At 37.2% G+C, this 16,289-nt stretch overlaps 1 protein-coding gene across 5 annotated transcripts in view; it reads left to right on the forward strand.

The window, feature by feature from the left end:
* The window catches only part of Ecpas (Ecm29 proteasome adaptor and scaffold), a 112,742-nt gene that overhangs the window by 1,500 nt on the left and 94,953 nt on the right, over positions 1–16,289 (forward strand). For 2 of the 5 annotated variants that reach the window (XM_063260881.1, XM_013145883.2), the window contains exon 2: positions 5,742–5,845. The exons of the other annotated variants lie outside the window; for them this stretch is intronic. In XM_063260881.1, coding sequence (XP_063116951.1) covers positions 5,824–5,845 — 22 coding nt within the window. In that variant the 5' untranslated portion in view covers positions 5,742–5,823. The remainder of the gene's footprint in view (positions 1–5,741; positions 5,846–16,289) is intronic. 5 annotated transcript variants of the gene reach the window in all.

Raw genomic sequence — 16,289 nt, forward strand, 5'->3', positions numbered from 1 at the left:
CATTTTGGGTAGTTAGTTCGCGTGTTTTAGGTTATTTAAGCACCATACGCCCCCTGCTACCCTTCAGTTTATCGTAAATACAAAGGTATTGTTCAAGGATGATGTGGATTTTAAATGGAAGCATAGGCAAGGTGTTGGAAGCTTATGTTTGTGGAGCTTATGTTGTAGGAGCTCCTTCTAAATCTGTTTGGAAATAATTATGATTTATGTTTTTTGGTGGGTGGCAGTTTAAAGCTACTTTTATGTACATGATTTCATTTTTGCCCTCGTAACAACCTTGCGAGGCAGGTAGGTAGGAATTACATTTGTTTTAAAGAGGAGGCGGGTTTAGAGATTAAGTTTCACACTGCTTTGGTACGGAACTGGTGGGGCAGGAGTACTGTGTGCTCCTTTTGAAGCTGAAGGAAAGATGGAGAGTGAGGCGACAGGACTCAGGGTGTGTTTAGGTAGGTGTGGGCGGATAGCCACAGAGTTCTTCAGGCCTGTCAAGGAGCCCTGTTCTCTCATTTTCTTTTCTTTTTTTTCTGTGGTAAAACACAGCATAAAATTCACCTTCTCAACTGTCTGTCAATTTGTATTTTAGTAGCATTAAGTGCATTCACAGTGCTGTGCAGTTTTCACCACCATCCATCTGTAGGACTTCATCTTGCAAAACTGAATCTCTGTGTTCATTAAACTACAGCTCCTCATTCCTTCCTTCTCCTAGCCACTGGCAACCACCATTCTACTCTTTGATCTTGACTATAGCCTTCTCATGTCAGTGATATCATACTGCATTTGTGTTTTTGTGTTTGGTTTATTTCATTTGCCACGTCTTCAAGGTTCATCCATGTTGAAGCATGTGTTAAACTTTCTTTTTGAAGGCTGAGTAATATTTCTTTGCAGGTAATATACCACGTTTTCCCATCCATTCATTTCTCTGTGGACCCCAGGGCAGTTTCCAAACTTTAGTTATTGTGAATAATGTTGCCTTGAATGTGAGCATACAAATGTCTTCTAGAGCCCTTTCTTTTAGTTCTTCGGGGTGCATACCCAGAAGAGCAATTGCTGGATCATATTTAATTTTTGAAGAACTGCTAATTATGATTATTATTATTTGTAGTGTTGTGAATTGAACCCAGGGCCTTGGGCATGCTAAGCAAGTGAACTGTGCCACAGTGTTTTTAACAGTGGCCGTAGCACTTTACTTTCTCCACTAACATTGCTTAAGAATCTTAGTTCCTTCTCATAGTGAAAATTTGTTATTTTCTGTATTCTCAGTGGTAACCAGTCTAGTGGATGTTAGGTAGCATGATTTTTAAAAAACCTGATGTATTGCAATCTGCATTCTTGTTGTTGCAGTAAACACTAAAATCTTAGTTACCTTTACAAATGGGGAACAAATGAGAGAAAGACTTGGTATCATCTAAAGTATTTGTATAATATATACTGTGTACTTTTATGTGTTGGTACCATAGTATTTCTGGTTAGGGAACTTACTGGCTTTAACAGCTAATGGAAAAGTTAGGAATAGATAATCCATTTCTAGCTTTTTTATTTTTTTGTTTGGTCAGATCAGTAGTCATCAGATACAGAAATCCATTGACTTGGTTATTGCATTTTTTCAGGTGAGATTACACACAGTATTTGGCAGTTGATATTTTATACTGATTCAGAACTATATACATATGTAGCAGTTAGGAAATTTCAAGTAGTATTTGCAGTTTCTGAATGACCTTAATAAAAGGGAAGATGGCTTAAAAAGGTGTTTTCAAACATTTCATTATAAAAGAGTTAATTTTTAGCATAGCTCTTTATTTTGTGATACTGGGGATTAGAGAAAGCTACACCACTAAGCTACCTACTAAATTACATTGAGTGTACCACTAAGATACATCCCAGCTTTTTTTTTTTTTTGTTTTTTAAATTTTGAGACAGGCTGGGGGTATAGCTCAGCAGCACAGCACCTATCTGGCATGCACAAGATGGTGAGTTTATTTCCCAGTATCTCCCCACCAAAAAAGGAAAGAGAGAGACAAATAGTCCTGGGTGTCAGTATAGGAAAAAGAAGAAAAAGCAAACCAACCAAACAAACCAAAACCAAAACCAAAACCAAAACAAAAAATTTGAGACAGGATCTAGCTAAATTGTCCAAGTGGGCCTTGAACTTGGAATCTTCCTGCCTTAGTTCCCCAGGAGTTGGGTTTGCAGGTATTGGCCACCACACTGTGTTACTATTATTAGTTTTGTAGTACTGAGGTTGTAACTCAGGGCCTCTGCACTGAGCAGCATTCCCCACTCCCTTTTTAAGATGAAGTCTCACCATGTATTTCAGACTGACCTTGAACTCACTTTGCATCTGAGGCTGGCCTTAAACTCAAGATGGTTTTCTGCCTCAGCTTCCCATGTACCACATGCCTGCTTTCTAACCTATTTGAATTTTTGACTTTGAGTCAAAGTCTTGCTTAAGTTGTCCAGGCTGGGCTCAAATTTGAGGTCTTTTTGCCTCAGCTCCTCAGATTGTGTCTTGATTGGGTGTGTACCACCACACTTGTGAGTCAGGTGCTTATAATACAATAGTAGTAAGACTGATGTTTATTGAGGGCTTACTGTGTGTTTTAATGGCTTTGCACTTATTCACTGAATCCTTACAACTGTCTGGTGAGTTTGATGTTCTCTTAGTGGTAGAGTTACTCCTACACCAAGGAAGGCTTCAATTCAGGAATCTGTCATTTAGAAATGTATGTTTCTACTCCCTGCAAGGAAGAATATTCAGCTTATAATAAGATCTGTATAAAGTTTTCCCCTTTGTATCCTGCTGGTATCTAGAAGAAATTTTCAATAGTGTACAGTATAAAATAGTCAAGGTTTTGATGTTTGTTGAATGTAAATATTAGATTTTTGTATTAGATGCCAAAAAAGAACAATTATTTTAGAATAAAGGTGATTTGAAATCTAGTATGTAAGTTACTTAAGGTCAGAGTCTGTGGTTTTCTTTATATTTAGGAGCATATTTGCAACGAAAATGAAATTCAATTCAGGGCAGGTGGTAGTTTTTCTTCTAGTATCCTCTGTCAGTTCACAGAAAACTTGACATGGTAGTTATAGTTCTGCAGCAGAGAGAGTTTTTTGACAGAGGAAAGAAGGCAGTTGAGACTTTTCCTGTGGTCAGCTGCTTGGTGGTTTCATATTCTGGGCTTTATAATTATAAGGTATCCTGAGTGTCTGATCTTTGTTGGGATAAAGACAACTCATGAAGGAGCAACAACCTGTAATCTTAAAGTATGTACTATTCAATTTGACCATCTGACATAGCCATGGGAAACTTCAGTTACACAAGCTGGCCAGATAATCAACATGTCAGATACCTTCAGAGAGAGCCTGTCTGCCAGAGCTAAAAATCCTAGTGCTCTTTTAGAGTATAAGATTCGGGGAGCTTTATGTATAGCTGCATGATTGAACTTAATTCTGTGGGCATACTGAGGTAGCTCAAGAGGTGATCGCTTTAATGACAGGCATATGTGCTGCTGAGCTGATCTTTGTGGCAAGGGTAAGTTAAGTGTGTATCATTCAACTTTTGGTTAATGAAACAGGGAGGTTAAAATGGAAAATGATGGTAATATTTCTATTTTTCTTAATCAACTTCTACTTCATTTTTTCACTTTGGTACCATCGTGTTTTGATTTATGCTTTCAGCGAATTGTATTTAATAAAGGCCAGTGTCAATGAAAGTAGTTGGCACTGGGGCACTGACCTTATTTAAAGATACATGTTAGTATTGTAGGCCACACTGCCAGTGTGCTCAGATGGTTTGATCCAGTTGTTTATCTCTCCTTTCAGGTCTGGCCAAGTCATCTTATATGGCATGTTTTACCCACCATTTTCCATTTCAGTAAGCAGACTTTAAAAATGATGAATTTGTGGTGCTGTCCTCAGAGGACTTATAGAGACAGATTTGTATATCAATATGAGTAGCCAATGTGAAGCTTGATTTGAAAAATGTCTAACATAAATTTTGGGAACTTGTAAGGTGTAAGAATAACATTCCAGGATAAAGGACTAATGGCTTGAGCTGAGGTATCTAAGTAGAGAAATATTGTGCATTTCCAGAAAAAGCTTAAGTCTGATATGAAGGGAATTGGGAATATTGTGGCTCTGTGTAGAAATGGGAAGGGGAATAAACATTGGAGTTTGAAATTTGGCTCGTGCTACCTTTATGATTTTGGAGTTTGGGCAAAATACTTTATTAAATCTTTTTTCATCATAAAATTGGTGTAACAAAAACTTACACTGTAAGTTTTTAGAATTATTGTATGTGAAAATGAACAAACAATTAAATTCTCTGTAAATTGATGTTTTTTGTATGGGGCAGTAACAGATGTTACCAACAAGATAGGTTGGGACTAAAGTATTGTAGGGTTACCAATACAACTAGTTTTGACCTTTTATTCCCAGAGAGTAGAGAACTTTCAAAGGCTCTTAAACAGGGTATAACTTGAGTAGATCTGTTTTATAAGGTTAACCAGTGGCAGTGCTGTAACATTGACTGTAAGGATCCAGAGACCAAGAGCAGCATGACTAATTAGGAGGATATCATAGAGGCCACATGAAAGAAACTTAAGGTCTGAATTGGGTCAGAGAAAGATTTGGCAAGGAGGCAGTGTAATGTGGAATCCTTAAAACAGGCAGAAATTATTGGCCAAAGAGGTGAGGGTTTTTGAAGAGAAGGAAGACTTAAAGATGATTCCAGGAGTCTGTTTTGAGAGATTGGGACGAAGACTGGGGGAGAGTATGACCTCTAGGCATACTGTATTTAGGAAATTGGAAATGGAGCTAGAGAACAGATTTGTGTTCAAACAAATTTTATTTATTGAGACCCATGAATTCTAAATGAGTTATTGAGACCCTTGTTGAGTTGATTAGGTAGAATGTTTTGAGTAGGAACTAAAACCTCCGGAATAGGAGTCACAGCTGGTTTTGAATCCTGGCTGTGCCACATTTTGGTTGAAGTGTCTTTGAACACACAATCACCTAACTTGTGGGCCTTAGTTTTCTCAACTATAAGTAAACAGAATGAAAACAAAACCAACCTTATAGAATTATTATAAGAGTGGGGAGAGAAAATGCGTAACAGTAAGAACTTGGCAAAGTGTTTGGCACATGGATTATAGTTATATATGGTGACCTTATTGGTGAAGCTTGAGAAGAAGTAGGGATGATGATGGAATCACAGAAATGCGTAGATGGTTCAGAGGACAAACTTGGGGCGTATACATGTTAGGAGTGAGAAAGGAGAAAAAGAAGAGACAAGGAAGGAGATACGTGTTGGGACAGGTCGTAGGTTACTAGGGTTCTGTGTTAACGGTTTATATTTTCAGTTGTGGATGTTCTTATAACATGTATACATATTGATACTCATATAAACATCATATAATCCAGGTATTTTCTTAATTTTATTATAAGGTTTTAATATGTTTATGATATACACAAATACTTGTATGATAAAATATGTGTTTTATTGGTGGAGTTTTTTAGTCTTCAAATATATTTTTTGAAACAGCATATTTTTGATAAGTTCTGTTTATCATATATTCTTTATTCTTTCTCAAATTTGATAATCATTATATTTCCTCCTCATTCTGAATTTGTAAAGCGGAGCATCAGAGATCTTAGCAAGAATAAACAGTACTTATTTTTTCTTAAAATGGTAGTTATGCGTATAAATCTTTTAATTGTATTTCTTTTGGTGTTCTGAATAATAGATTCTTTATACAATTGCATATGTACGAGTGGATGAACATACCATTGGTGATCCAGAGGATTTTTGTCAAGATTGGATAAACCATGTATCACATTGATTGTAGAGGTTAGTAGATTTAGTTCCTGAGGATGTGTGCATTTTTCTGTAGCAGCATTTAAAAATGCATGGATTATCAGGTAGTAATTTTTTTAGATCTTCATGTTTGTTTGCTCCCTCTCATTTCTTAGTTATTGTGCAAGAATCAGTGATGTTTCTGTTAGTTTGTTTATGTCTTAAACTTCTATTCGCTGTAATGATAAACAAAAAAGTTAACAGGAAAGAAGAAAAAGATAAAATTTGAAATGCTGCTCAGCAGTATGCATGAGGGAAAGAGTGGGTGATGGTCTACAAGTAACATTGTCTGTCACACACAAAAAAAGAATTTTCGTGCTCCAGGAAGTCTCATAGAGTTAATTGTTCTATTTATAAAAAGAGATATTGAAGGAGGCAGCATTATGGTAATTGGATATTTCTGATCCTGCTGTTTTGACATGCTCTGAAATTTTTTTTAAAAAGCTATGATTGTAATCTTTTTTATTCTGAGAAGAGTACAAGAATATGATGTCAGTTTCACTACTGGTGGTATTGGATGGTCCTTTGATTGACAAATTCAGATTGTAATTATCTGATACCAGGTAATCTATCCAGTGACTACTTTGGAGTTTATGGTTTTAGGTCCAAAAGTGCATTTTGTTGCTGTCTTCTAATTTAACTCTTAAGACTAATTTACTCCTTTTCCAGTACATTCTGTCACGTTTTGTATGTATATTAATGGTTATGGTATATGATGCTTAATTCATCCATGTGGAATTTTGAGGGATAGTGTGTTTTATAAACCAGCATTTAGACTTTAAACTAATTAGACTTTAGAATTAATTTTGGTTTATTTTTGCTATTTCACATAATTTTATTCTTCAAGTGTATAGTTAAGTAGAAAATTGGAAAGTTAGAAGAATTGTTTCAAGGAGTAGTGAGGCCATTGTTTGTCCCTTCTTAGATTTTATAACTCTTAGAGTTTTTGGTTGTATGAGAGATGTTTTAATACCTTTATGGTATGCTGAAGGCAAGTAGGTCAAACTACAAGTGCTAGAATTTAAGTAATAACTCAAATAAAAACATTATAGAGTTTATACATCTAAATGATCATTGTTCTGCTAACTAATTAATTGCTTTGGGGGAATCTTGGTTTTGCTTTTATGTAGTGTGAACTCTTAAATAATATATATGATCTCCCTTAAACTGACTTTCATAAACTGAAGTAATCTTGTTCATCACCTTATGAAAACTGGTTTGTACCAGGGTGTCTGCCAGGTACTTGCTCTGGGGAAAGGGCCCTAGAGCAAGTACCTGGCAGATGGGAGTGTTTGTGAACCTCAGAGTGGCTATGTGTTGGGGGTCTGCCACTTATTCACTGCATTTGGGGTACAGATGAGGACTCGTCTTATCACCTGCTTCAACAGAGCCAAGCTGCTCCTGTGATTTCTCTCTTCCTCTGTGTGTCTGCAGGGGGACGGGGGGGGGGCAGTAACAGGTGTGAGCAGGGATGATTGTGACCTTGTTACGGGCCATTCTGGGTTGGGATAGTTTGCAGATGGTTTCCTTGCTTATAGGACCTGGACATGAGTGCATCTGGCTGGGTGCATGCGGTTCCTCACTGGGGAATCTGCATAGGCCAGGGAAGAAGACAAGAGATTGGTGGGCTAGTGGAGAGGAAGATGATCTGATTGCCTTAATTCTGGAGGTCAGGGATACTAGCAAAGACCTCCCGCTCAGTACTTACTGTGAAAGTTCTCTTAGTGCCCCTTGGGCTGCCTTGGCTGCAGGGAAACAACTCCCACAGAAACCATGATTTATTGTCTCGCTTCTGGGCTAGATCTCCCCTTCCAACATACTGTGTTGTATTTGATACTAGACTGCCTGATATTTTTGCTTTAAGTACATTTTCATTTAACTGAATTCCTTAAAACAAAAAAGCTGGATTTAGGAACAAGGCTACATTTAAAACCATAGGAACAGGAATTAGATTTCAGATTTCTAGCCATAGATTTCTAAAGACACATTCTACTGGCCTCATTTGTAGAGTGGCATTTAAATGGTATTTGGAAATTAACAGATTCAGTGGAATTTAACTAAAGGCTAAGTGTTATAACCTAAGGCCCCCTAACTATCACGTAAGGTCTGTTCTGTATAAGCCCACCTGCTGCTTCCCCTCCCCTTCTCCCTTCAAATCTAACTAGGTTAAGTTTTAACTTCCAGGCCTGGATTTTACCTAATAAAGCCTTTGCTTCCCAAATTTTAATTTCTTGCTTCCTTGAATTTCATACCGGGGTCTGAGTTATCACACAAGTACCTTGTTAGATTTATAAACTTGTTGCTTTTCATGGTTTTAGTCTGAAACTAGTAATTGTAGGGAGGGTCAAAGTTCAGAGTTGCTCATTCTTCTGCCTGTCCGCAGACTGTCACTTGCAATTTTTGTATAATTTAGTTCCTCCTCTTAGCTTCTGGGCTCCCATCTCTGAAAGTGCTCCTTTGGTCCATCTGTGTCAGCTTAGATATGAAATCCTTCTTTTTCTCATTCAGTCCCTTTTTTACAAAGGTATTACATAGGTGAACTCTTGCCCTGTGTTGAGTCCTAGGAAAAGGCCTTGCCTTAGGAGAATTTGACTTTCTGTGCTTGTAGTGGTTCCTGCCCCTCCTCTTCTTCCTCTTATTCTTCTCCCCTGCTCTCTTTGTTTCTGCATTAACTGGTTCACACTCCCTGAGTTAAGAGGAGATTTGTGCCATACTATCAGCCCTTCAGGAATTTTACTTTTTAAATTTTTCTTTTTTTCTTTTTAAAACCTCTAATCATTTGCCTTTTAAAGCAGAATCTAATTTATAAATTACCAACAACCCCCTCCTTTTCCTTATATAGATGTATGAACTTCTCAGTAGTCTTTCTAAAGTATGAGGGATTAATATTTCATGATTTTTTTTTTTTTTTTGAGACGAAATCTCTGTGTAGTGCAGGTTGACCTTGAAACTCGCTTAAGGCTGGCCTTAAACTCATGGTGAGCTTCCTGCCTCAGCCTCCTGAGTGCTGGGATTATAGGCTTGTGCCACCATGCTTGGAATATTTCATAATTGAACAGATATTTGAGCAACTGCTGTTTGTGAGGCAGTGAGTGAAGTGGTGGGGTAAATCACAGCTTCTCATCTTTTTTTTCCTTTTTTTTTTTTTTTTTTTTGAGACAGAGTCTGTATGTAGTTCAGGCTGGCCGTGAGCTCACTTTGAAGCCCAGGCTGGTCTTGAACTTGTAACAATCCTCCTGCCTCAACCTCCCAAGTGCTGGGATTATAGGCATGAGCTACCACGCCCGGCTTCCAGCTTCTCATCTTGAGTTGGGAGAAGATGGAGACAAATTAGGAAGTCAGCTAGAGTTAGATTCAAATCACACCTTAAATTGCTATTATGGTCCAGGCAAGGAAAGATAGGCAGTTGCATAATGTACAAAAGGTCACAATTACCTTGGTACACAGGGAGATACACAAAAAGGATCTGTGGGAGTCTGTATGTCCAGAATGGGAGATAGGTAGGGTGTCTGTGTGTGTGTGTGTGTATTCCTTGTTGAATGGTTTTCTTGGTCAGAAGAATTGGACTGGGAGAACTTATGGTACACTTAAACTCTTGGGATTTGGATGGCTTTTGGGGAGTGATAGGATACATAGCTGAGAGAGTTTCTTGGAACTAAATTGGCCTACTCTTAGGAAATACTATTTTTTTGAGCTGATATTCACCATAGGCACATGAGAGCTGCATATTTTTTAATGGAATTATGAAAGTATATCCAATGGCATTGTTTTGTTGGTAAATAGAGTACCTTCCATTTATATTTGGATCCAGTTGTCAGCTGGCTTATGCTAAAATGGGCACTTATAAGAAATCAGAAATATTGAGAAATTGAGAATACCCTTCAAGAGGGGTTTGGACTTAGGGGCTAGAGATTATTCAAATTTTCTTCTAGCTTTTCTTTTTTGTACCATTGTTTCTTCAGACCAACTTTCTCCAGTTTTGTGCTCTGTGGAATAGGCTGAAGATGCCTATGTCTTGTCTTCTAGTTTACTTTTACAAGTTTAGTTATTCAGAGGAGGTTTAACTCTTTGGTTCCAATTTCAGATGCCTGAAGGGTTAATTGTACCAGGCACCCATAACTTGCCATGCTGACTATGGTCAGGGTACAGAGTAATGTTATATATAAAAAGTATGTAGTAAGAGTTAGTATCTTCGGGGCTGGGGATTTAGCTCAGCGGCATAAGCGCCTGCCTTGCAAGCAGGCAGTCGTGAGTTCGATCCCTGGTACCGATAAAAATGAAAAAGACAAAAAAAAAAAAAAAAAAGAGTTAGTATCTTCATCTACTTTTTCTACTTAAACCATGCTATAATTTAGCATGCTACACGGAGCATTATGCTTGGAGATGGACTAACACATGCTTTGTAGTTATGATCGATGTAATTTTTTTCTAGATTCTATTTTTCCATCTGTAAGTTGGAGTTACTATTACCTACTGAGAGTGAGGTAATGTGTTCCGATTTCCAGTGGAGGGTAAAGATCTCTGGGTGCTATTTGTCTGGTTAGTTTGGTGCCTTTGGTATGTCAGTCAGGTTATAAGTTCCAGTTTTTCATCTGTAAATTTAGATGACAATGGTGCTGCTCCATGCTTTTCTGACACTCATAATGCCAACTTCTTGTGTTTTTTTTTTTGGTGGTGCTGTGCCTTGCATGTGCTAGGCAAGAGTTCTGCCACTAAGCTACACCACCCCCAACCTCTCATTTATATTTTAAAATTTATTTTTCTATTCAGAAAAAAAATATTCTTTGTAGAAAACTTAAGTGAACTTAAAAAATAATGAAACTTGTCATCACAACCATTTGTTCTTTGTGCTCATGATATAAATTACAGTGATCCAGAATTAAACAAAAAATAGGAAAGAATCATCTGAAATTTTGCCTTTCTTAACATTCACCCTCTTCCTTTTTTTGATTCTTAGGGATCAAACCCAGGGATAACCTTCCACTGAGCTACATCCTTTCACTCTTATTAGTCAAACAGTGTTTTTTTTTTTTTTTTTTAAAACGAATTTGTAGTTTAATGGCTTTTGTTGTTATACTTTGAGATAGGGTCTTGCTGTGTACAAGTTCAGGCTAACTTTGAACTCAACAGCAATTCTCCTAACTCAGATACCTCAGCCTTCATGCCCTGTTCCTAGCCTTTTACAATTTTTTAAAAGATGAAATCTTGATGAATTGCCTAGGTGCAGCTCAAATGTGCAGTCCTCCTGCCTTAGCTGAGATTATAGGCATGTTGGACTGCAGCAGGATTCAGGATCATCTTTAATCCCTCCTTTTATTGTTAACACAGGAAGGTTCCTGCTCTAAAGTCAGACGTCTCACTATTTTCTTTCATTATTAGTGTTATTTTTCAATCTCAAGTTTTGTGTGTTTCCAGTTCTCTGTTTCAACCTATTGGTTTGTCTGTTTATTTACTTTTATTACAAAATCTTAATCAGCTTAATTAATGCAGCTTTATAGGAAATAGTCAAATCTAGTACGGCTACTCAGTTTTTTTTTTTTTTTTTTTTTGTCTTTTTCGTTTTTATCGGTACCAGGGATCGAACTCACGACCGCAGACTTGCAAGGAAGGCGCTTATGCTGCGGAGCTAAATCCCCAGCCCCCAGGGCCACTCAATTTTATTGAAAATTGTCAGTTATTCTTGGCTTTCTGATGTTCCATATTCTGTTCAGTTTGTATTTCACATGAATTTTATAATCAGCTCTTCAGCTTTCACAGTGAACTTTTATTGTCTACAGCAGTGAGGGCAGACCTTTTACAGACCGGGTGTCCAAACTGCAGCCCAAAACCCACTTACTTATCCAAAGCCCCGACACTGTAGTTAAACATGAATAATCCTAAGGTTTTAGTTTAGAAAAAAAAACTTATGCATTCTTTTGAGCACACAGTAACAAAGCTTTCAGTAGTGCAAACAGCCTGCTGTGGCACGTGTAGTATAGGTTCGCCAACACTGGTTCATAATCTTTTCAATATTGAGTTCATTTGTGGGCATTAGTGCTGTTTACTAGTTAGTTTTGATTCTCTTTTCTGGGCCCAGTAGAATTTAGTTCCTGGTGACCTTTTGGTTAGAGGCAAGGTAGGGAATTTGCAGATGATTAGTTTCGCAAATGAGTTGAACAGAAGGATTTGGGGATATGGCACCAGCCAGCAGTACACAAGATAGCGGTGGCTCATTCAGCCTGCCTGCTGAACAGAGCCCTTTTCCTGATCTTTGGTGATAAATAATTGAGAGAGAAACTGATATTTGTTTATTAAAATCTGGGGATTTTGGCATTTTTATCACAAGAAAGTCTAACCTATCTTGACTGGTACAGAAATTAGTGGATAGTGATTACTCTGCATTTATTCTGACCTTTTATGAATTATAGTTCAGATAACAATTTTCTCTGTAAAGGACTGGTGTATTTTGACTCATCTCTAGATACCTTATAGTTTTTATTGCCATTATAGATAGAATTTTATTTTATGTTTTGTGTTATTTTGCTTTTTGAGACAAGGTCTGCACCCTGAAATCCTGCTGGTCTCATTATGTAGCCCAGACTGGCCTTGAACTTGTGGGGATCCTCCTGCTTCAGCCTCCTAAGTGCTGGAATTGCAGCCATGCACCACCACGCCGGTCATAAATCACATTTAAAAGGGCTTTTTTTTGCTCCTTCATGCTTATGTATCTCAGTTGATTTTTGTACTCTGACCTTTTATGTAGTAATGATTTTCTTACTCTGTATCTCATATGTATCATATATTCTTTTTTAAAAAAAATATATTCTGTGAAATACAGTTCTTAGTGTTGTTTTCTTATTGCCCTTTTTGAACCTCTAGTTGAGTTTGCTTAGAGGTGGTGATAATGCACATTTTTGACTTTTCCAGATTTTGTGTGCAGCATGGTATTTATTGTAGGTTTATGCTCTGGGACTGGAATTCTGCAGTTCATTTTTCTGGCTCCTTAACTATCCACCTTCCTGTATTAAGATTCTAAGTTTTCCAAGGTATGATAATATTCTCTCCCTCTCTCTCTCTCTCTCTCTCTCTTTCTCTTTTTTTTTTACCCTAGAAACGTCACTGTTTTACCTTTCATATTTAGATTGGAATGTGTTTGTGTGCATACATATGCACACATGCACATGTACCTGCAGGCTAAGGATTGAACCCAGGCTCTTGAGCATGCTGGATACATTCTACCACAGACCTGTTGGGCAGTCCTTCATGTTTAAACTTATTCATCAGGATATGATTTTATTTTAGAACTGGTGGGAGGTAGATAATTGCCTTCCTCAAAATTTAAAGTTTTGTTTTCTCATATGATAATACAATTGATGTAATACTATTTATTGAAGAGGCTATTTGCCTACTGGATTACTGTGGCAGTTGTGTTGTAAATCTAGTGAGTTACGTGTTTGATTTATGGATTTTTCTGTTTTGTTCAACTAGTCTGTGTATTTTTGCACAGTATTGCATTTTTAATTGTAGGTGTTAGTAAGCTTTCAAATTTAGTTTTTCCTTCTTCCAAATCATCTTGACAAATTTTTCTTTGGCCTTTTTTTAGTCAGGGTCTCACCACGTACTTTAGGCTGGCCTTGAACTCACTATGTAGCCCAGGTATCCTCAAATTCAAGATGACCCTTTTGCCTCAGCTTCCAAGTGCTAGAATTATAGGCCTTTGCTACCATATCTGGCTCCTTTAGCTTTCTTTTCCTTTTCAGTCATCTTGGCAAATTTTTTTTTGTTGTTGTTGTCTTTTTCGTTTTTATCCGTACCAGGGATCGAACTCACGACTGCCTGCTTGCAAGGCAGGCACTTATGCCGCTGAGCTAAATCCCCAGACCCTATCTTGACAAGTTTTGATCCTTCGCAAAAATTATAGAATCAGCTTATCAGTGTCTTCCATATATCTGCTGGTGTTATTAGATGGTATTGCCTGGAGATCAATTTGGAGAAAATTGACATCTTATGAGTACGAGTTAAAGAATCCTTATTGAGACAAACAAAAATCCTGATCTATAATTCTTGGAACCAAAAGTGTTTCAGATTTTGGATTTTTTGTGCTTCTAATATTTACATATGTACAATGTAAGTGGTAGTGGAACTCAAGTCTTGGTAGTGGAACTCAAGTCTAAATACAAAATTCGTCTATGTTTCATGTATAACATGCGTATATGGCCTAAAGGTAATTTTATACATTTTTTTGTTTGTTTCTTTTAGTGCACTTGTGTTTTGACTGTGACCTATCATGTTGGTCAGGCGTGGAATTTTACTTGTAGTGTTATATCAGTGGTCAAAAAGTTGTGTGCTGTGGAATATTTCAGATTTTGGATTTTTGAATTAAGAATCCTCAATTTATGTTGAGTATTCTAAATATACTATGTGCTTTAAATTTTCCTAAATTTTTCACAGGTGTGTATTTAAAGTCTTTTGGATAGAGGTATTTTACATCTTTCTCTAGATTAAGGTATTTAATATGTTCTGATATCATTGGAATAGATGTTTTCATCCTTTATTTTTTTTTGTGGTACTGAGGATTGAACCCAATAAGTGCTGAGTTACTTCCCCAACTTTTAATTTTTTTTATTTTTGAAAGGGTATCACTAGGGTGTTCATGCTGTCCTTGAACTTGGGATCCCCTTGCCTTAGCCTCTTGAGTGGCTGGGATGTCCAGCACACTTTTATTTTTTAAATGGTTTATTGCTGGTATATTGAAAAATCAGTTGATTTGTATATTTTGTTATTTGTTCTAGTGATTGATCTATAGATAGTTGTAGCCTTTTGTCACTGTAACAAAATTCCTGAGAATAACAGTTTAAAGGAGGAAAGGGTTATTGTGGCTCGCAGTTTCTGAGATTTTAGTCCAGATTGGCTGTGTCCATTGCTGTGGGTCTGAGGTGAGGTAGAACCATTTTGGTGGCAAAGACAGCTGCTCATCTTACGGCAGCTAGGAAGTTGGGGGAGGGTGGAGGAGGGAGAGAAGACAAGAGGGAGAGAAAAAAAGCCATCATGGAAGGGGCTAGGGACAAGGCATATTCCTCAGGTCAGACTTCCCATAATCCACTTCCTTGAATTGTGCCATACTTCGTAAGTTTCCATTGTATCCTAATGTCATCAGATTATTATCTCATTAGTGGATTAATCCACTTGATGAAGTTAGAGAACCCTCATGATCCAAACACCTTCCCAAAGCATCCTACCTTTCAATGCATGAAACTTTGGGGGGACATTTTAGCTCCAAATTATAGTACTTATTTTTGGATTTCCTGTGTACTAACCATACCATCTGCAAATAATGAAATTACTATTTCTTTCAAATCTGAATGTATTTATTTGTTTATTGTTTAATAGTGATTTCATTGCTTGAGGACATAAACAGATTTATGCTACCAGGAAAAAAGTTGTAGATGGTTTGTGTTTCTAGCTGAGTGGGGGAGGACCCTGTTGATCGTATAGTGTGGAGACATTTGGTGACTTCAGATCTGTCAGAACCATCCTTAACTTTTTTGTTACTCTCACTATGCTTTTGAGCAGCACGTTTCTTAATTAAATTGTAGAGATTCTTAGGAAGATCAGGAGTAAATCCTTTGGGCTTAAGTATTCTCAAGATTTTATTGCTTATCACTAAATGAATTCCTAGGATCACATCAGATTGTGAGGGAGTCGGGCCCTTTTTGGCAGTTTGTAAATCTGTTGCTGTACATCTTCCTAGGTCACCTGCAGCCAAGTGGGAATGCTGCAGTAATAGGCTGAGCCAAATGAAACAGGCCCTTCTCTGGAGCATTCATGGGAACCTGATGGTGGCCATTTGGATATGTTTCTGTTTTCTTACTGCTTTGAATAATATTTATGGTGCAAATTTGAATAGAATTGTTAATAGCAAACATCTTTGTCTCATTGCCAAACTTAGGGGGAATGTATTTGGTATTTTACCATTGCATATAATGTTTGGTGTAAGTAAGTAAAAGTTGCTTACAGATTAAGGGTGTTCTCTTTATTTCCTAGTTCATTCAACAAGAGTAATTTATTGCCATCTGTTCCATGTGAATACCTTTACTGAATATGTTGAAGTGATCACATGATTGTTTATCTTCATTCCGTTAATGTAGCTAAATTACATTAAGTTCTAATGTTAAACCAATTTTGCATTTTGGGAATTCAGCATTTGTGTAAATTAAAATGACACTGCTTTTAAAGGTAGGATTTATAATTGGATGTAGTATCATTTGGTATATCTCTGGAAGTAATATATCATGTAATTATGACTTGGTACAGAATTGTGTTTCCATCTGATAAGCTCTTGTGTCTCTGGATATTGTCACATAGATTTTACCTCTCTGGCTTGGCTCAGTTTTTCCTTTGGTGGAAGAAGTAAGGGGTATTTACATAGCCAGCATAGGATTCGTACTGTTAGTGAGAT

The sequence above is a fragment of the Cavia porcellus genome, unplaced genomic scaffold, assembly GCF_034190915.1.
Source record: "Cavia porcellus strain 051 isolate PalLab524CR breed Dunkin Hartley unplaced genomic scaffold, mCavPor4.1 scaffold_1, whole genome shotgun sequence".
NCBI lineage: Eukaryota > Metazoa > Chordata > Mammalia > Rodentia > Caviidae > Cavia > Cavia porcellus.